The sequence below is a fragment of the Canis lupus genome, chromosome 32 (genome assembly GCF_003254725.2).
Source record: "Canis lupus dingo isolate Sandy chromosome 32, ASM325472v2, whole genome shotgun sequence".
Taxonomy (NCBI): Eukaryota; Metazoa; Chordata; class Mammalia; order Carnivora; family Canidae; genus Canis; species Canis lupus.
The window spans coordinates 29,331,618-29,354,073 of record NC_064274.1 but is presented as its reverse complement, the minus strand read 5'-3'; the positions used below and the strand labels follow the sequence as shown (position 1 = coordinate 29,354,073).

At 36.5% G+C, this 22,456-nt stretch overlaps 1 protein-coding gene across 1 annotated transcript in view; it reads left to right on the top strand.

Moving 5' to 3' along the window:
* Positions 1–22,456, top strand: part of COL25A1 (collagen type XXV alpha 1 chain) — a 445,201-nt gene that overhangs the window by 246,181 nt on the left and 176,564 nt on the right. The window contains exon 5 of the mRNA XM_035709664.2: positions 16,675–16,692. Within this exon, the coding sequence (XP_035565557.1) occupies positions 16,675–16,692 (18 nt within the window). The remainder of the gene's footprint in view (positions 1–16,674; positions 16,693–22,456) is intronic.

Here is a 22,456-nt window from a genome sequence, read left to right as displayed (position 1 = left end):
TGAAAGATTCCTGGAAAACTGGAATTTGGAACCTATGTAAAAGAAAGAGGGTTTGGTAATAGAATTTCTGCTACCTGGAGCCCATCCAGATTGACGAAAAGGACAGTAATGGAGCACCGGAAGCTGGCCAGGTATTGAGGTGAGACAGAAGTTCTGAGGGAGGCAGCCTGGGCTACAGACGAAACCAGAGATGCAGAGGGCTTACTCTTCCCAATCAGTACCCCCCATGCTCTTCCTTCCTTTCAGGTTTTGACCTGTCACATCTTACAGGAAGAATACAAACAGGATCGGTACAGAATCTCTACAAAGTGGCTGAATCACCACTTCCTTTTCTTAATAAACAAATGAAATCCATATTTATGTAGCTAACCCACAGAAAAAGGAGAATGTTTGGCAGGCACAGTAGAAACCCAATCTGGAAACTACAAATTTAAAAAACAATTATTTTAAATTTCATATCACCAATTTCCTTTTGGAGGCTTCCATTAGCTACATCTATGTTAGGCTATTCTTCTGGGAGTAGAAATATAAGCACTGCAGAGCTTTGTGCTGCCCAAAGCTTTGGATTATATAGGACACTTGAAAGCATACTTTAGTCCTGTACTGCAGGCATGGTCTTTTGTTCTGATATATAATTTCATTCAACAGTAGTAGACACACATACTTTGTCTCTTGATTTGCAGTTTTAGGAACAATTTCAACTTGCTCCCTTCCAGAGCACATTATTAACAACCAATTGGCATACAGTTTCAGGCTTTTTTCACAGGTGAGAGTGAAAATGGAAAGAGTGGATTACACAGTTCTCTGCAGGCATCCCGAATAATTTATCGCCCTTCTGTTGTAATGGCTGAATGTATATATCTTTCACCATATGTAGCCTTTCATTTAGACGTCCAATCAATGGTAAAGAATAAGAACGGGTTTTTAAAAACCATCCCTTGGAGTGGAACTAATCAGATTGTGGTTTCCTTTCAGGTAGTCTGACCATTGTCCAGTATGCCCTCTATATCCTCAGATCGGAAATGACCTGAACTTCCAGTTGTGTGGGTTATTTATCCTGATGCCCCCACCCCATTTCCGCCCAACCCTCTACTTTGCATATTAAAGTTAAGCCTCTAACCACTGAATTCTCATGTCTGACTACAGAATGGAACTGGAATGGCCATTACATACAAACTTACTTTGTACATTATAAGGCATGAGTTGAAAAGGAATGATCTTTGAATTCTTATATTGTTTACCAGTTTGAAAGTTGTGTGGAAGATGAAGATTTATTCTTTTGCCCTACTAGATCCCCTGGGTTTTATTTGTTACAAATGTTATTTTCTCAAAGGGCATTATCCCCCTGTTTAGAGGGAACAAAAAGTCCTTATTTCATCTTCAGTTTGGTGATATCAATAGACTTTGGGAAGAGAGACTTTGCAGAACATAAACTGATGGCAATTTCAGATCATTGGAATATTTTGAACAAAATGAAAGACTGCTTGACCTGATATCAAATATCATAATTTGTAAGAATCTCACTACATTGTGCACTCTCTGTAATATGAAGTTTTCGATGTGCATATTTTTAATCAAAACCACAAGGCAAATGAATTTGGATTGAGAAACCTTCTATTTGTCATTGTGAGGAGGGGAAGCTTTTATTTTGTCATTAAAGAGTAGGCAATTTTTTTCATTTCTATAACTTCCAGTACTTTCTGGAAACTCTAGTAACTAAGCACCTTGATCATCTTCTAGATTTCTCTTCTTTCTCTCTCTCTCTTTTTTAAAGATTTTATTTGTTCATGAGAGACACAGAGAGAAAGGGGCAGAGACACAGGCGGAGGGAGAAGCAGGCTCCACTGCAGGGAGCCCAATGCGGAACTCAATCCCAGGTCTCTAGGATCACGCCCCGGGCCAAAGGCAGGTGCTAAACCGCCAAGCCACCCAGGCATCCCGATTTCTGTTCTCGTAAAAATAGAGTAAATAAGAATACTTTCATTCATTGTAAACTGTTATAAAATTGACCTGTCTTAATTCTCTGTAGAAGCAGGAACTTAGACTCTTATCCTAAAGTACAATGATTGCTAAGATGTAACCTACTTTAGTACTTTCAGTGATTTAGAATACCCTTATTATATTGTCAGTAAATTAGACTCCATGAACAATAGAAGCATTCTTTTTTAGGAAGAGTTTTTTTTTTTTTTTTTTTAGATTTTATTTATTTATTCATGACAGACACAGGGAGCGGGGCATAGGTAGAGAGAAGCAGGCTCCATGCAGGGAGCCTGATGTGGGACTCGATCCCAGGACTCCAGGATCACGCCCTGAATCAAAGACATGCACACAATTGCTGAGCCACCCTGGCGTCGTTAGGAAGGGTTTTGATAACAGTCAAAGCGGATAGTTCATATTAGAATATTTCTTTCTGGAGACTGGAAGTCAACATCATTTTTAAGTGTGAAATGTTTCCTTGCTACACCTTGCTTTTGCTTGTTGACAGTAGCTACAGAAGGTGGCTTACTCTGAAAAGCAACATGATCAATCTCTTAAGAATGTCATCTCTTTTGTTACATACTTGTCCTCACCTTGTCTCACTCTGTGCTAGCTAGCCTTTAAAATGCCTTAGGATACCAAGAATGGTATCTACTTAGATCCCTAAATTACAGACCTTCAAACTTCTTATTTTTAAGCTATAACCAAAATTAGCTCAATGTTCTTTGGCATGATCCACTAAGGGTATCATATGAAACCCAGAAATAAGACTATGTGTACTTACATAAAACTAGCTCCTTGTCAAATATCCAAATATATATGTTATGGGACACCAAAGGCTCATAGTAGAGTATTACGTCCTAATATTTGTATTTATGGGTTTTTGATTTCTTTCTAACAAATTGAAAAATGATGTATCTGCAGCAATTGACCGAGATATTGACTCTTCAGTCAGAATGTTTGACTACTGCTACCGCTCAGACTTTTGTGCTAAGTAGAAAAAAAATTTTTTTAGAAGAGGGATCTTTTTCTGAGATTTTTTTTTTAAAGATTTTATTTATTTATTCATGACAGACACACAGAGAGAGGCAGAGACATAGGCAGAGGGAGAAACAGGCTCCATGCAGGGAGCCTGACGTGGGCCTCGATCCCGGGTCACCAGGATCACATCCCAGGCTGAAGGCGGCGCTAAACCGCTGGGCCACCGGGGCTGCCCTTTTTCTGAGATTTTTATCTTCAAACCATGGAAAGCTTCAAAATGCATACAATACAAAAATTATAGAATTTTAGCCAGTGGAAATCTCAGTGAGTAAGTCCAAGTCTCCTCTTCATTTTTTGAATTAGAGAACGAAAAGTGGATCCTAAGCAGGTATTTGGAGGAAGACATCTCACTGACACAGAATTATTCTTCAGTGATGAAGATGGATGTCTGAATAATGGTATGCAGTATATTCTATCTAAATTAATTCATTTTTAAGGAAATATCTTCTAAAATGCTCCATATTTTAATAAGTTCAGTTCATCAAAGTCATCATGTCACATCAGTACAAAGATTCATCTCTTGCTGAATGCCAGCCAATAAGTTTCCAGAAATGACATTTTTTACAGTTTATTGTGTTCTCATCATCAATGGCACAAGCTACATCAAGTGTATTTCTTGAGCAGCACTTAAGATGAATTAGCCATGTGCATTCTGTTTCTGCACACGGAGGTTTCAGTTTCTTAAGAGAAATAAGGGCTTTTAGGTAATAATGTCTTTCAGGTTTTAATCAGCCATAAACTTTTACATTCTTGTTTTTTAAATGCTTGTGTGGTTGAGACCACATACCAGCCACTGGACTGTTTGCTTTGCAAACCTTAGTGGATACCATTATTAGCCCATTTTACAGTTGTGGAAACCAAGACAGAAAGAGCTTGAGTGACATACCCAAGATCACACAACTAGTAAGTAGAAATACTGAAATATAAATTCAAGTCTGTCAGGTTCCAGAGCCTGTGCTTTTTAATTCTTATGCTCTACTGCGCCTTGAACAGTATAAGGTAAATACTGAACATTTGATTTAAAAAAATTCAACCATATATGAATTTTCATTCAGTGGACCTACTAAATTCTAGGCACTGTGGTGGTGCCAGAAAAAAACAAAGAAAAATATGGCATGGCTCTTCCATGGACACGCAGTCACAAATAGAAGTGAATACATCTTTAGGTTCCCATACTTTATTGGGGTTTTTCTTCCCACACAACTGGAAGGCCTTTTGACAAAGGCTCAAGTTGTGAAAACTAACTATGGTGCTCTCTTGTCACTGCAATAAAATTGATTGTATTAAAAAATAAACCACCTTAATTGACTTTAACATTATATGGTTTTACAGTTAGTGATGCTAGAGCTGAATTAGATACTGTAATGCACTCTTCAAGAGTATATTGAATACACTTCATTTCTCCTGTAATATAAATGTTCTCAGTTGAGACAGGGAATGTAACTTAGCATTTTTAAAGCCACTGGCTAAATTACCTCTATTGATGAGGCTCGGCAGGTTCTTTCTGAATGATTTTAAATAACTGCCAAGGGATAAAAGATAGTGCTCCATGGGCTCTAGCCACAGCATGCTCAGAGCCTACTGGGGAGAGAATAAAGCACAAGATCCTGTGCATGAATGGTTCTGTGTTCTGCCTGGAGCATAGCTGACTGACCATCCCTGAAATTGTATAAATGAAAGGAAGTAGGCCAAGGTAGACATTTGTATTAATAATTGGCATGCACGAAGTAAATTAGGCTATCCCATCAGGTCCTTCCTAAAGGAGTGGAAAGGCAGTACAAACCTCCAGAAATAAAGTCTGCTAAAGCAATCTTTTCAAAGCTTTTGACAAACTGCAAACCTCAGCCATTCATTTTTTCTCATTGAAAGGAGAGTTCAGGGAGAAGTTTCAGTTTGGTTCACACATGTGCGCACGCGTGCATGCAAACACACACACACAGTGTATAGGCGTATGAAGCGTGGACTAGGACATCAGAGTTACGTAGCATTGTCCTTATTCACAAAGGAAGTCAAGGAACCTGGTTCTGCCATTAAGAAGAAGGAGGATTTTTCACCAATATCAGAGGGCAGGTGTAGTGCAGTTCCAGGTTCCTTTCGCTCCCGTGTATATTCCCACATGAGCAATCTGTAGTACAGTGGAATCTGGTCCCCTTATTTGTACAGTTATGTCGAGACCATAGGCAGGAATAGCAAGAGGCATCCCAATCAGAAGAGAGAAGTCAAGAAATTCAACCAAACCGTAATTAAGATTTCCAATTTCTTGCAGAAAACAATATGTTCTACTAATTTACATAAGCATTTGTACAGTTGAACTTATTTAGTTCAGTGGATATGTCACAAAAGTAATGTGAAAGAACAAAAGATATATCTAACAGAGAAATGTGGGTGACCACCACCTACACACTTCCTATATCTTGACTGTCCTCCTTAATACATGAGAGGTCATAATGTGTCATTTTAATCATGCTCTTGCATACTCCTATAAACACTCTTCTCCCTCTCCCTCTGACCTGGCCTGGGAAAACCTGAGCCTAGCAAAACACAACTCACCCTCTACTCTACACCTGTACCCACATCACTGAATGAGGGAGGAGAAAAACAACCCAGTTAACTGGTTTCATTTGAAATTCACACCACTAATCTCATGAGGATCCATCATGGTACCCAGGACCCTGATCTATGTTCATAAACCAGTCAGTGTCTTTCTTAGCTATTTCAATCGTTTTTCTTGCTCCAGAATCCTCCAGCATCTAGCATCTCCTTCCTATTTAATTTTGTTCATAACCTTGTTTTTTATTTCCCTGAGAAAATTGAAGCAGTTAGAATATAACTTTTATACACTCCCACCATCAGATCTGATAATTTACTAACATCTGTACCTTCCTCTCCTCCTGTTACAAGGAATCAACTGTCCTCACTTGTGCAGATGAACTAATCTCTCTGCCTTGCTCAAGGCATTGTTCTTGCAGTTGCCTCCCACCCATATTAGTGATTTTTTCTTTTTACCAAATAATTCTATTAATATAAAAATGAAGCCATATCTTCTATCTTAAACAACAACTTCCGTGACCCTATACCTTTTCCCAGACACTGTTGCATTTACTTCCTCCACAGCAAAACTCATGGAAAGAGTTGTCCACAGTCATCAAAATACAGTTTTCATTCTCTCTTGAATCTAACAAGGCATTCATCTCTACCACTCTGCTGGAAACATTTTTTTGTCAGGGTCACTGATTATCTTCACCATGACAAATTTAATAGTTGGGGTTCAATTCTAATTTTACTGGACTATATTCAACACAGTTGATTGCTCCCTTCTTGAAGCCCTTTCCCTGCTTATTCCCTTGCTTGATAAAACCCTTTCACAGCACTTCTCCTACCTCCCTGGCCTCTTCTCAGCCTTGCTAGTTCTTTTTCTTCTTGACAGTCAGTACATGTTGGAACGCTTGAAGGCTCAGTCCTTGGGCCTTTTTTCTTCTTTATTTTTATTTATTCAGTAGGTGATCTTATGTAATTTCATGGTTATATGTTATCTGTATCTCAAAGGTTCCCAAATTGCTATCTCTATCCTGACCTTCTTCTATGAACTCAAGTCTTATATATCCAACTTCCTACTCAACATCTCTACGTGGTGTTTCATAAACATCTCAGACTTAACGTCCGAAACCAGTTCCTGAGCCTCTACTCTCCAAAGCTGCTTCTTTCACAGCCTTTCCCCATCAGGAAATGGTATCTCCACTCCTTTAGTGTCCCAATCAAACCTTGGAGTTATTCCTGACTCCTGACTCCTCTTTTTTTCTCACACCTCACCTCCCTACTCCTATTCAATCTATCTGCAAATCTGGCACCACTTTCTTCACAATATATGTAAAACCTAACCATTTCATATTTTCTTCACCACTAACTATCCTCTGGCCCATCCCATCGTTTATCTTGCACTTGGATTGTTACAAATGCCTTCTCTTTGTGTTTACACTCTTGCTCTTTTATAGCCTTTCCCCCCAATGAAATGATCCTTTTCAGATATAAGGATTATGTCACTTTGTACAAAACCTTCTCGCTGTGGCTTTCTGGCTCACTTCAGTTAAAAGCTGACTTCTTATCATGACTTACAAAATTGTACACAACCTGTCCCCTCCACCTCTATGACTTCATTCCTTACCCCTTTTCCATCACTCCCTCTAGTCTGGATGCATGGTCAGTTACCTGAACACCCTATCTCCACTTTTCTGTTCCATTTTCCTCTTTTCCTCTGAACCATCTTTCTGTGACCACCCTATAAAATGCCACCTTCCCACTGAATAGCTCTCTTAGCCTCCTTATCCTCGTATATTTTTCTTCTTAGCTGTAATTGCCACCTACCACATTCTTTATAAACATTCTCTTATAGTCTTATCTCACCCAGCAAGAATGATAGTAGGGACTTGGTTTTATTTACTATATTCCTAGCACCCAAAGAACGCCTGGTACTCTGGAGGTGCTAAGTTGAATAAACAAGCTGGAGGTGTACTCTGGAGGTGTTAGCTGAATAAATAAACAATCAGCCTTACTCTTCCCATACCCATTACATGCCCAGAAAACTTCTCCTCAGAATCCCTTGAAATTTAGGGCATGGAATACCTCTATTTTCTGCCTCTGTATATCCAAGAGTTTCTGTATCTGTCCTCACTTTCTCCTCTTCTCAGACAAAATGATGCTCCATCTCCTGACCCTTATTCTCTGATACCACTTGCTTTGTGTTCTCTTACATATTTATTTTGCTTTACAATCTATCTCTTCTCTTAGCTAAGTTTTCTGTCAGTTTGTAAACATTTTCAATTCTTTCTCACTTTATCACACACAAAAAAACCTGTTCCTCAGCCCTGTGTCCCTTTTAGCTACTACCCTTTTCTTTTCTTCCCTTCACACACAGTTACTTAAAAGAATTGTTTACACAGGTTGGCAAATTGTTGGTATACATGCTTTCTACTTTTTACCGTTTGCTGGTTAATTCCAGCACCTTTCCCAATCAGAACCTTCTTGTAATCAATTACTCTAGCACACTTGGCACTTTAGATGACACCTGCTTGCTATCTAAGGAGCTTATTCTTGTCTTAATTTCCTCACCTCACTGCTCAATCAATTACAGGACAGATTCTGACTTCCTATTGGTTAAATGCAATGGACATTTTGTGGTCATTAAGATTTTATTCATTCATTCATGAGAGACGCAGAGAGATAGAGGCAGAGAGAGAAGCATGCTCCATGCAGGGAGCCCGATGTGGGACTGGATCCCGGGATTGGATCCCGGGACTCGATTCGGGGACTCCAGGACCATGCCCCAGGCCAAAGGCAGGCTCCAAACCGCTGAGCTACCCAGAGATCCCTTTAGTTTCTCTTTTTGAAATTCTCTCCAATCTTGACTTCCGTAACTAGTTTGTTGCTGTTTTTAATTCTTTTCCCCCTGTTTCCTTTCTAGGACACTGTTCCTCTCTTGTTTCTGAAATGTTTCTGTTTCTCTACCCAGGTGTATATTTCTCTTATCCTGGGGTGAATGATTCACTAGAGAATTGATGGATAGATTTAAGGAGTTTGTGTGTGTGCGCGCGCGCGCGTGTGTGTGTGTAAAATTTTAAGTGTTTCATGTATGGATATTTCTCACTAGAGCAATAATAACTTCTATTCAATTCAAAAGAGGGTTAAGAATCACTGCTTCATGCATCCCCTTGGTAATCTCTTCCAAACTCATGGCTTTAGCCATTAGGATGATGCAAGTGAGCACAGCATGGTTCAAGTCAGACCCTATGTTCATATTCCAGCTTCCCCTTTTAAAGCTATGTAATTCTGGGGACCCTAACCTCTCTGAGACTTTGTTTTTTCAACAACAAAATGAAGGAAATGATCCCCAATTTGCAGGATTATTGTAACAGGTGTCATTTGTACACTCTTGCTGTCTTATGATAGTCAGTAAGTGGTAGTTATTATGATGCAGCCCCAAACATCTTGGAGATCCTAAAGCACATAGGCTTCTTCATTTGCAGAGCTTCCTCCCCAGTTTCAAAATAGGTTTTCATTTTTAGGGTTCTTTCTCACTGGAGCAATAAGCATTATGTGACTCATGCATTATAAATTAATTGACTCTGCTAGTACTCATTTGTTAGTGCAAAACATCTACAAATGGCAGCTACTGAGGGCACTGTCATATCCATCTTTCACACAATATTTAGAAAATTGGAATTGGGCACTCACATAAATTTAATAAGCCTGACATGTTTATAAATTCATTTCCAGTATTTATTTGGAATAATCAAAATATCACACTTTTAAAGATCTTAATAAATATCTTTTTATTTTGGAGAAACCAAATTATTCATTATATAAAAGGTAATAAAAATTGGAAATGCAGTAAAAATTGCCTTTGCATTCTTCCAAAAACATGTGTTTTAAAACTATAGAAGCTGAGCAGGTGTCTCTCCTCGCATGTATTCTATATGTTTATTGTGTCCTACTAAACATGTTTGTAAAACTTGTCATTTATTTACACCATGATGGCCCTTTCTAATTCCATGCCAAATGGTGAAAAGACTTAGAGATGTATTATGTTTTAGAAGTTTGATACACACATTGATAGCCTAAAGTATAAGTTCTTCAAATGACTCCGTGAAATAATGCAGCTAAATCCCAAAACTTTTGCAAAATAGCAAAAGTTCTAACAAACTTGACCTAATAGGAACCCCTATATTACGTGGATCTATGATTTCCTATCATTGGGTGCCTGACTCTGGAACTCTTCTGCCCTTTCCCTACTTCTAGTCTATTCCTAAAAGTGATGTGGGACACATACTGAAAATTAATTCAAAACCTTTACTTACTGAATTTTGAAGAATATTTTTAATAATTTTGCAACATTCTTCCAAGTGATTAAACACACCTTGAATTGGGAAAAATTGGAAAATGGAATTCAAAATGACTGGCCTAGATCTTTGAATGAATTAATTTAGTATGGAAAAAATTTAACAACCTAATTAAGATTCTGTTTAAAAGTATTCTGCAAAAAAATAAAAAATAAAAAAAAATAAAATAAAAGTATTCTGCAGTGAATTAGGTATAATTAGGTATTGTATGATAAATATTTTTATAATCAAGATATTGGGCTAGTAACATTTTGAGAAGTATAGAAGACTAAAGATGTAAACAACTACTCCTAAGTCCATCACCCAGAATGATATATTTTCCTTCCTTTTCTTTTTTTTCTTTTCTTTTCTTTTCTTTATCTTTCTTTCTTTTCTTTCTTTTGCTTTCTTTTTTTCTCTTTCTTTTTCTTTCTTCTCTTCATAAAGATAGATTTACAAACATATGTCTGAATGAATACATATGTATACACATGTAAGATTATATCCTAAAACTGTGTAATCTGTATTTTATATACAATATAAGTAAAATATATGAAGTTCGCAACTGGAATAACATGCATTTTCAGTTTTGTATCATAAGGAAATAATATATATTTATAAATCATAAGTATAAAATTAAAGTATAAAAAATAATATACAAATATATTTATATACTTATAATATATAAATATTTATATAGGAGGATGTAAATAAAAATCCAAATCAACTTCAGTAGAATGGTAGGCATCCAATAAATTTTAATGTAAATGAATGCAGTCTTTATCTTACTTATATTTAGTGTGTGAAATTTTTTTAAAGATTTTTTAAATTTATTTATTTAAGAGAGAGAGAGAGAGAGACAGCAAGCCGGGGGTGCTGCAGAGGGAAAGGTAGAAGCAGGCCCCCCGATGAGCAGGGAGCCCCATGTGGGGCTTGATCCCAAGACCCTGGGATCATGACCTGAACCAAAGGCAGATACGTAATAGACTAAGCCACCCAGGTGTCCTGTGTGTGAAATTTTTAATGACAAAACATACACATAATAAAATTCTTTACTTTTCTATGTTCTTATTATGAACAATTTAATCTTAAGAAAAGATAAATATGATATTTTATTAGAAAATATACTGTTTTTAAATTATTGTGAGGAGTCATTAATTTGTATATAAGAATAAATCTTTAAGTAAGTTATATTATTTAATTATGAAAGGCAAATATCATGGAAGAAATCTATCATTTTTTTAAAAAGAGTTATTTATTTATTTATTTATTTATTTATTTATTTATTTATTTATTTGAGAGTGCACACATGCATCTACACAAGTAGGGAGAGGGACAGATGGAGAGAATCTTAAGCAGACTTCCTACTAAGTGCAGAGCCCAACATGGGGCTTGATCTCATGACCCATGAGATCATGACCTGAGTCAGACGCTTAACAACTGAACCAGCAAAAAAAAAAAAAAAAAAAACAACTGAACCAGCCAGGCACCCTGAAATTGTTCATTCTGAATCATTTTTTGTTTTCCTTATATTGAGTCCAACAAAACTATCTCCATGTTTGCTCTTACTCTTTCTCTCAAATTTTAGAAAAGATATACCCACCAGGTTTGAGACTATAGCTATTTTTTGTCTCTAGAGTAGAATATGGCTTTTCTTTCCCAGAATTAAACCCACCAGTGATTAAATAATTTTTAAAAGAAAACCTTAAATTGAAATACTCTAAGTAGTATTATGTGACTGGCTAACATAAGAATTATTAATATCTATCCTGGAGGACAACATGACAGGCAATATAAATTATGAATAATATTTATTTCAGTCAAGCATGTAAGTCCTTGGAAGCATGAGCAGCTTACAGACATTGAGAGATTATGCAATCTTTGCAAAGTCATTTTTTAATTAATACACATAATCCATAATGCTTTATTTCTTCAATTGCTTTTCTCTGTAGTATATCATTTGCATGTTAATTTGTTTTTAAAATTAACAGACACTTTTTATTGAAATTTGAATTAGTGGAATGAATTGTTGGTATTAGTTTTATAAACTACTATAGATTGTCATGCTGTATTTATATAGCATTTTATAATTTACAAAGTAATTGGATATAATATTCTCATATTAATTGGATATGGAGGCTTACTCAAACTAGGAAGTAATTTCTCTTCGAGATCAAACTTTCATGCCTTTTGTTTGGTGGCCTACGTATAGGTTCGTACATGCTCTTCTGAAGCCTCCACAGGTTCCTGCCTCACTTCCATTTCTATTATCTGAATAAGATTCCGTTGGGTGGAAAGACTTTTTTGACAGAGATGTGTATATTCTGCAGTGAACAGAAGCCAAGAAAACTCTTTAGGGGCTATTGGATTGAGAAATGCATTTTGAAAATATAATCCAGTCGTGTAAGAATAGTAGACTTACAGTTCTTTAAAGATACTGTAAACCATCTTTGGACTTGTCAATTATTCTCACCTTTTAACAATTTAAGAATTGTCACTGAAGTACTTTATGACTTGGGCATTGGGATACTGGGGATGAAATGTAAACAAATTCACTGTATGGTGAGGATGGGCAAAGCCCTGGTACTGCAGGTGTAGAGTATAGCTGTTCCACTTAGTGACACAGACTCTAGGTCAGACTGCAATTCTTACAAGGTTGAGGAATTCCATTGAGATGGCTTTATGCTAGGATCTATTGGTCCTCAAAACATCCTGCCACCAGGACAATCCTGTTGCCACTCAGAGTTCCTCTGATGTCATTCTAAAGCTTTCCCTGGATGCCCAATTTAGATGCTGTTTTCACCTGAAAAGAAAAATAAACTTGACATCCAACTGTGTGGATTTAAGATTTTTGCAAGAGATGGTGAAATTACAGTAATCATCTTCCAATGATCTTTGAGACAGTAAGGGTTCCAAAATACAAGACATAGAAATTGTGATTTTGAATTATTTTCTTTCAATTCAAAAGAATGAAATGAACCTGCATCTGAGAGTACTGAACATAGTAGTAGCAAGCTTGGGATTGTTAAGGATGAGTTTCTAAGTTATTGAAGTAATTTCTTTCTAATTACCTTGAAGCAGATGTAGCACCTTCTAGAGTTGCATGAACAATACTAATACTTCCTCAAGCTTTTGTTAATGAGAGTATGTTTATTTCAAAATTTATCACAGTAAAGATGTATGTGGGTCTGTTATTCTAATTAGTATTTCAAAGTAAGATTGTACTTTAAAAGTGCAAAATTGTGTGCTTAGCTGTGCATGTGTTAATGGAAAAACGGCATTTTTCCCATCTGAAAGGGAGTGACACAGATTTACCATCCATAAAAAAATAGCATGTAGTGAAACTAATTGCCTCAGTCAGAAATCTAAATGACTTTGTTGATTTAGAGAGGGATGGTAGCACTTTCTGGCAGCCATAATTGTGATAACAGCCTCACCAGGAATGGTTAATATTGCTCTTTAATTGCCTAAAGTAACAATACATACTCAAGTGATATGTCATCTCATTTATCATGCTCCATTGTGGTTTATTTGCCCCACAAAACTTTCAGCTCGCTTTGAACACTTTTCTGTCAAGCCTCAGCTACTGGCTGATTGTTTTCCACCATGCTGTTCTGATTACCACTTTTTAAAGTCACTCCTCCTGCTGTTTCGTTTTCTTCACGCTGGTGCCTTAGCTGCCTGGAGGGCATTGCATCGAGCTGTTGACATACAGTAAATCAGTGACTCACAGCATTGAGCATTCTCCACCTTTATATCTACTTTTCAAACCTCAGTATTTCTGTGATTTAACCCTTGGAATGGCTCTTGACTATAGCCAATTTGAGTTTTTATTTCTAGAAACCATTTGGTGATTTGCTTAGGAAAAACGTCCTTTTCAGGAACTCCACTTTTAAAAATTCAACTTAAGTTGTATTTTATAAGCTTTAGTCACATTTTGTAACTATTCATTAAAGGTGTATTTTAGAAAACCAAAAAAATTTGACTTTCACAGTTGACTACTAATAATGTTCACTACCTGTAAATTAGAATAGACTAGAAAGATACCCACGTATGAAGGACAATACTTGGATTTCTCAATGAACTACTCAGAAGCATTTAAAGAAATCCCAAGATATTTCTTTTGGTTATTTGTCTATGAAGATGTCTTCATGTCCGGTGTCCTCCATCACCAGGAAGTTTCTGAGATGCTCTTCACTTTTGGGCTTTTGTCCAGTCTCCTTATATGTTCCCATATAGGAGCTGGCACTGCTATAGAGGAAGCTGACACTGCCACACCCACTGAAATAGGTCCTCTGATCACTTTCCTCATTTATCCAGATAGCTCTATTGCGATGACTACAAGACTACAGCCATTAGACTGTTTCCTTTCAGGTATTCTAGGTGTCTGCTAGGGAATATCTGTTACATCACACTAAGAAGACTTGGCATAAGCAGTCCTGGAATCTTGTGTAAGGTTTGCATTGTGTAATACATGTTTTAGGGACAGTTATCAAATTTGTCATGTTATATGCATAATTTGGGGGAGAAGCCTCTCTATCAACCCCCTTTCATATCTCCTTTTCATGTTCCCCACCCTACACACACACACAATCATGCACACCACAGATATTTGAAATTCATGTCACACATTATAGTAGTCTGAGTTTCCTGGTACTATATAATTGTTAATGCCTACATAAAAGTCAACTTTTTAATTTTACTGTCGTTTATTGTTTGTTTTCACTACCACTAACATAAATCCAGAACATAATGTATATTTGTCTAGAATAACATACAAATGTACACAGACATTGCACTAAAATCATTTGTTCAGTGTAATGGTAGAGATACCACATTTTAAAGATAGACAGGAAAGCTGTGATCTGCAGAACAATTGTAGGAATAAAAAGATCTCAGCAATGATGCTTAACTCTATTCTTTGGTAATAAGTATTTCTGATTTTAGACAATCCTACCTTTGGGTTTCACCAAGAAAACTTATAAAAGATGTAATGTATTCTGAGTTTCTTTAAAAGATGCATGTTCATATTTCTGAGTTTAGTTTGAAACTTCAGAAAGGACAGAGTTTAAAGCATCCAGAGAGAGACAGAGTGTCAGTGGGAATGAGCATGTATTGTAATCTTGTCCATTACATGGATCTGGGAAGATCTGCATTTACATGTAGGTGGAGAGCTCTACCTTTGTAGGTTCCCCATGTTTAGCCCTGATTTTAGGATTGTATGTTACCCTCAAGAAGCTTAGCTGACCTGGTTTGTGTATAGATATCACTTAATAGGCTGGGTGGCTGCTGGTCCTAGGTCTACATCTCCAAGCAGAGATTCACACTGTTGCTTGCAATCCAGGGGCCATAGGGAAGTTTAGAGCATCCACTCAGCTGAAGGCTGCTCCGATACCATTGTTGATCTGAGTAAGTCTGCGTACAACTGCAAATTTAAACTTCAGTGAAAGGCAGAATGACCCGGTGGAAAATGCTCGAACATTGGGATCAGATTTGGGTTTAAAATCTGGCTTTTCCACCTCTAGGCTGTGTGTTAGTTGATTTCTATGAGCCTCAGTTTCTTCATTTGCAAAATGCAGAGCAGTCATAAGGAATAAACGGACTAACATGTCCAAAAGTGCCTGGGTACTTGGAAAGGAATTAATGTTATTCATTTCTCCCTCTTCACTACTAGAGTATACAAGTGGTGTGAAAAACATCCACAGTAACTGGTTTTGCTTCCTTTGCTGGTTTGATTAGATAAAATCTGGCTTAAGATATTTTCAGACAAAACTCTTAAAAATCATCTGTTCTATTCCTGGTTAGTTAGAAAACAATTACCTAGAGAAGTTGTAAGCCTGGAGAGAGGCTGAGAAAGAAGGAAAGAGAGAAAGAGGGAGGGAGAGAAGGAGGGAGAAGGAGAGTATTCTCTGGGAGTTGTACTAGTTCTGTGCTTTTCTGTATTGATACCCAGTGACATACAGCTGGTACAATAAGATTGTACATTATTAATTTATTTTTAAAGATTCCCTAACTTGGTGTACACTTTTTATTTCATCTCATCTTATATGAAACTCAATTAGAGGTTTTAAGAAGGTAATATGTAATCAATACTTTTATTTACAGGTGATTTTCCTTAAGAAGCATTTACAGTTCTGCTGCTTTGGAATTTTTCTCAGCTTAAACAACAAAGTGACATTCAAACTGAATTAGGTTGTCCAGTGGTTTCCATGATCTATTGACTGAATAGGGAATTATGATGCACTTTAATTGAGCCCAAGACCTCTCATATTCTTTTTAAATGCCCTTTGGTTGGATTGTACAGAGCAAAAGACAGGTGTTAATTTTTAAAATTGACTTAAAGTATTATTGAAACAATGAGAAATCCAAAGACTCAGGGAATTCTAAAAGTAAAAATATCTGCCTCTTTTTTTCTTGTCATTGTGCTCTTTGATATGTAGCTCATAGTAATAGTCTGTGCTAAAAGGCCTTCTATTTAAGTAATCCATTCATTACAATAATGTAGTTCACCTTTTACCTTCTTTTTCTCCAGTTTAACCCTAGAGCATACTAAAAGCCCTTGAGTCATTTTGGAGTTGACATATAATAGACCATAATAGCAAGATTTTAGATAAGTATCATAGAATAAAAATATGATATTTTTTAAAACCACAGAGTAAAATTTGTCAGTAGTTAGGTACATTTTGTAAAGATTTTCAGAACTAGTTTTGCTAGTGAAAGTATTCACTTATTCACTTACAATGACAATTCTGTAATTGTTTTCCTTTTTTCTTTTCAATTTCAGGGTCAACCTGGTCCTCAGGTAAGTGAATTCTTTCCTAACAAATTGATTTCAATTTAGAATTTACTCAGTGTGGAGATTTTTCTGCAATTCTTTTCAAAGACTATAGAAAAGCTATGAACCGGTAATCATGACACCACACAGTAGACTAAATATTTCCCAGGAGTAAAGCTCTGGGGCCTCTCCAGGGTTGTGTGAGCCACATCAGCTGTTGGGCCAGATGGCAAGTTTAACAATGTACTATCATACAAAGTAAAACTCTTAACTGATCTGAAACAGTGCCACAGGACTTTAATATAAGATAAAATGACTAAGTAGATATGGGTATGAACTGGTTTGCATTAGGTACTGATTAATCATGTTCTAATAATGTTGCTGTAAATCCACACAGACTCTAATTATTTAGACGGTGATCATACCAGCTACTTTTGATTCATTACAGACAGATATTGAATTTGATCTATATTTTCAATATAAACCAACTGCTGATGACATGATTTATAATTAAATGTGAATGCAGTCAACTGAAAAATCTTCAGAACTATAAATCATATTGAAGAAAATGAGGAAATTTTAGAAAGGGGACGAATGCGTAGGAAGATGAAAGTACAAAAGAAGAAAGTTGTCAGAAATGAAGAGTCAGTAAAAAACAACAAGCTCGATACTAATACTGATTGTGGTCTGTAGGAAACAATGGAGAAGGGAAAGCCATTATTAATGTTTTAGCTTTAACACCATAATACCTGTAAATAACATAGCTATTTATTGAGTTCCTCTTTCCCCTTGATATACCAAATGCTATTTATGCCCTAGATTATTTTGTAAATAAACAATTTCCATGATATTTTTGCTAGTCAATGTTCAAATTGTTTATTGGGAGCTAATTCTTATACTAGATCATGAGAATATTACTTATAGTTTTTATGAGCTCAGGGGCTAAGGCTATCTAACAAAACAAAAAAGCACTATATACTTCAGTAGAACAGTCCTTTCCATAGCATGTTCATGAGAAAATGTTTGATGTATAATTAATTTATATTCATATCAGAGGATACTCTTATTATTTGTGATTTCCATTCTTATTTTCTAAGTTGGCTCAATTATCAGAGGGGAAAAAAAAACCTGCAAAAGAAAATTGTAGCTTGTTTCCTAAATTTGGAACTGCTATATTATGAGATGAAGTCAAAGTAAAAGGTGCTTTGCATGCTATATTTTACTTAATGCTTACAACAGCCCTGGAAAGCACTATTTTATACACACACATAACACACACACACACATGCACACACACACACACACTCAGAATCAGAAGAGATACATGACTCATCTGGAGTGACACAATAAAACAGAGGCAGAAGTCAAATATGTCTGTAAAAACCTCCTACCCCTGTAGCACTCAGCTCTCAAGAGAAGACTAAAAGGAGAGATGACAAGATAAATGAAGTTGGAATGCTGGTTCTGTGATTATTATAATCTGTAACATATTTTAAGTATTAATAGGACCTCTGTCTTAGCCTGGATCACCTCTGCCTACCCTAAAGCAGTCTTTTATTTATTTTTTATTTATTTTTTATTTTTTTTAAAGCAGTCTTTTAGATAAGGATTTGGGTATAAGTAATTTCTTTGGGTGACAATCCCAGGAAACATTGTGAGGGAGTGAGGAAATGATACAGGAAAGGCAAGATGGCCAGAAAACAGATGTATTCCTGAGGAAGTGGTGAGAGACTTAGAGAGCTTGTCTCAGAATTGCCCACTGAAAGGCGGGGAAATGGATCTATTTATCCACTAATTTTCCTTCCTTCATTATTGAGAATTGTGGCTGGGTGTTAACTCCTCCACACTTCTGGCCTGCCCCAGGAGGTCCAGTGTGCTCCAGCTGCTAGAGGAATGCAGGAAGCCATAGGGATGTAGGGAAGTGTGGGACCTGTATTCACACTGCCTTGGAGGGAGGCAGGGATGAGGGTTGGCACCTAGATCTGTGATGACGTCCAAGTGCAAGAGTCCTTATAGACAAAACAAAGAGGGGAAAATTCAGATATGGATGTAAGGACTTAGAGAATTGGACAAAAAGAGAGCATTGAAAGCATATTAGTTAATGAGATGTTAAAGAAAATAACTGTAAGAAGAATATGTTCATGAATCTTGGTTTGTAGCCACAGTTCACGGGCAGAAGAAAGATGACGAACCAGCATAGGAAGCCAAGAGTGGGCAGAATGTCACAGATTACTGTCACCAAGATCTGAAAATATATCATGACACTTAAAAAAGTAATGTCTGTCTAACTGCCTGTACTTGAAAATTTTGTAAGCTTTCAAGGAGGATAGAATTGGCATTTTAAAATGGTGACCTGCTCTGGCTTTCCTTCATCTTGGCTATCTGTTTGACTTTAGTGGACACTCAAATCCCATGATCATTTTGTTCAAAGTGTCTCCCTCTTGTCGCAGCAAAAGGATAAGCCATGGATTCAGGAAGAATAGGCATGAGGGGAAATGCAAGGCTAGGAAATAACTCACATTGTCTTTCTCAGGCACGAAAGGTAGGCAGAGAGTTTTGTTGGTATGCCCCCAAAGGAAAACTCTGACCTATGCCTGAACTCTACATCATCATCATAACTTTTTTCAAAGGAAACTTCCAATTTTAGATTTTAAATTAAATAATTCTTAATGGGGTTTTTCATTTAGTGCTTAATGATTATTAATTATGCACTGAGATTTTTATGAAGTATAGATGTATTTTGATATAAAGGCTCCTTTCCATCTGTATTTTTATTTTCCCTACCACCTACTATAATGTATTACTTTCCTAGCCGCTGATCTACTTTTGGGAAATTTCTTCTGTAAAAATTAGAAATTAAATAGGCCTTTACCTCCAAGAATAAATTTTATGTATCTAAAAATATGAACACTGAGAAATGTGAATGTGTTTATCAATATGTGCAGCAGAGTTATAGTATTTTATACAATTATATCATACATTACCATATTACCGTGAATCCACTTTTTCCTTGAGTAAATTTATATAAACTATACATTAAATCTATTTAACACATATGTATAAAGTACATACAGCAAATAAGCAAGGATTGTACATTTAATACCTAAATTAGGAAATTTTTATGAGTTTTTAAATGGTTGAAAGTTTTCTTTGATTAAATTTCTCTGAAAATGTTCATGTTCTGTTTTTTGGCTTACTAAAAATGATTCTATTCACATACAGTGTATATATAGTGTACAGAAACTTATAATTGGGGGTATGTCTTCCCTTTTTTTCCTTCATCTTTTTGGTGACTTAAAATGACATCCACTTTTTTCTTAAAATATCTACTTCTTTAAATTCCCTAATTTTATAATATTTCTTAGCTAAAATTCTTCATTACTAATTTTTTGTGAGATATATATATATTTTGTGAGATAAATATATATTTATATATATTTATTTATTGAAATATATATTTATATAAATATATATATATTTCAATGCGACTAATGTGCCACATTTCTTCCCTGCTTATCCTGCTCCTCCCTTATCCCATATTGGGGCTATGGCTTCTTAGCACATATTGTTAACTGTGGGAAAAGGGAAGAGCATGAATATTACAAAATTTTCTATTACCCTCTCTTCTCATCTCTTTTTGCAACTAGTTAAGGAAAAAAAAGGAAGAACAAAGTTTGCTACCTAACCAACATTTCTCCAAACAAATTCCCTTTACTAGTCCTCAAACCAAGTTTCTCACCTGCTCCCTGAGTCGTAACTATGTCACCCAGAGATAACTCCTTAGCTGGACTACTTAGTCCACTGAAAATCCATACTTCCACTGAGTGGGTAGCATTGTGAGAGATGCATTTCTAAAATCCAAAATCCAAGTTTACAGATTTTCCATTAAGACAGTATTACTGATACTGTTTAGATTGTACAATAAGAAAAATTTTTGGTGCATTAGGAATAGGCTTTTGTGGATTGAGCTGGGAACATAAACCATATTTTATTAGGATTCCTGTGGGAAGATACAATCAGATTTCCAAACAGCTAAATTCCAAAAAAAAAAAAAAGAATTGTCAATGTTTAGAGATTATACATCCTTTAAAGTTTACTAAAGTACTTGGACAGAATTATAATTGGCAACTTGTTATTCATGTGCAAATGTTTATGTCAGTAGTGTTCTCGCATAGGTTGAACATTCCCACGTCATCTTATTCACAGTATTATTCAGTGCAAAACTCTTCTTTAGAGAGGGAAAGGCTCGATTCTGCTTCTTCGATATCACATTTTCTTTGGTAAGGACTTCTAGGTTAATAAAGTTTTATTTTGTAGACTGATAGTAAAGAGGGAAAATGTCTGTTACTCAGGGATTTCTTCTGGTCATCTTCTGAAAGCTGAAGATGGCTTAGGTGGATTTAACCTAGATTGTTAAGAAATTGTGAAGACTGCAAGGCTAAATGACTGCAGTGATAGTATGAAACTGAATACAAAAATGGGCCTTAGGAAAAAGAGGTGAGTCTTTGCATTTCCCTAATTGGGTGAGCAAATGGTTCTTGGCAAGGGAAATGAGATGGTGAAAGGGTATTAAGAAGGGAAAAAAGGCAATTCTAGCAGCTGTGGTTAAGATAAGAAAAGAGGCAGGGAAATGAATGGAGAGGATGCTGCTGTGAATCCACTGTATTAAAGGAAATCAAATCCTCGGAGAGGAAAAAGAATGGGATAGAGTAAATAATGTTGCAGAAACTAAGGAAAAAATGGCTGGGAAGAAGAAAAAATTAGGGATGAGAGAGCAAGTAAGGGAAGAAAGGAGGAAAGGAAATTAGGTGAGTGTATTTCAAACTAGAGGTCAATGAGAATTATTTGGGAAGGGTGGAGTAAAATTAATCTATTGAAATGAAAGTCACCCTGTTTGTTCATTAATTCATATTCATATTAGCACAGTTGAAGTCAGTACCATAAAGTTTTTGTTTAGCTACTATGTACAAGGCACAGCAATAAGGCTGTGAAGTTGTGGTGAACAAGACCGACCCAGTCTCTGTTCTTTTGGCAGTTCTTTTAATATTAGTAGTCAAGGAGAGCATTAAAGTTCTGTCAATTCTGGAAGACCTGCCATTCTGAGGATGAGTGCAACCCCACCTGCCAGTCCTGCCCTGCACCTGCACATTGGGGAATCCCTAGGTATCATGGGGACCTTAAATGTAAGGCATTTAAGGAAACTTTTCCAAAATGTAGGTGAAAAAAAAATATGTAGGTGACCCATTGCTCTAAGTGTGGTCCTGGTGCCATGCCTTAGTTCTAAGAATTGAGTTTCTGCCCACATTCAGACACCCCTCTTCTGATAGTTGAGTCCTGGCTCCCCATGCCCACATTTCCTGTCCACATGACTCTTCATGCCAAGTCCTCCTTTTCCTTTCCTGTCTACTACCAGGCTTGAGAGTTGTGGTGCTTATGCTGGATGCAACCACAGAACAGTGAAATCCCTCTAGCTTACTGCCTGCCTGACAATTCCACATTTTTGTTTCTCTTGATTCTGATTTCCCCATTGCCATTCTGCAAGCTGTAAGGATATGACTGTTGTCTGCCTGGCCGGTCATGGCTGCAAGGGAGGTGAGTCAGGAAAGTGAACATTTAGCTTCTTCCTGTCTGTATGACAGAGATACTGAGAGTTAGGATGGAGCATAGCATCAGCCAGTATCATCCCATATATGTCTCCTGGGTAAAGTTTTTTTCTCATGGTTCTGATTGTGTCATTCTTCTGACCCCTAAACTTTAAATTTCAATATGATTATCATTTAGAGGCCAACAA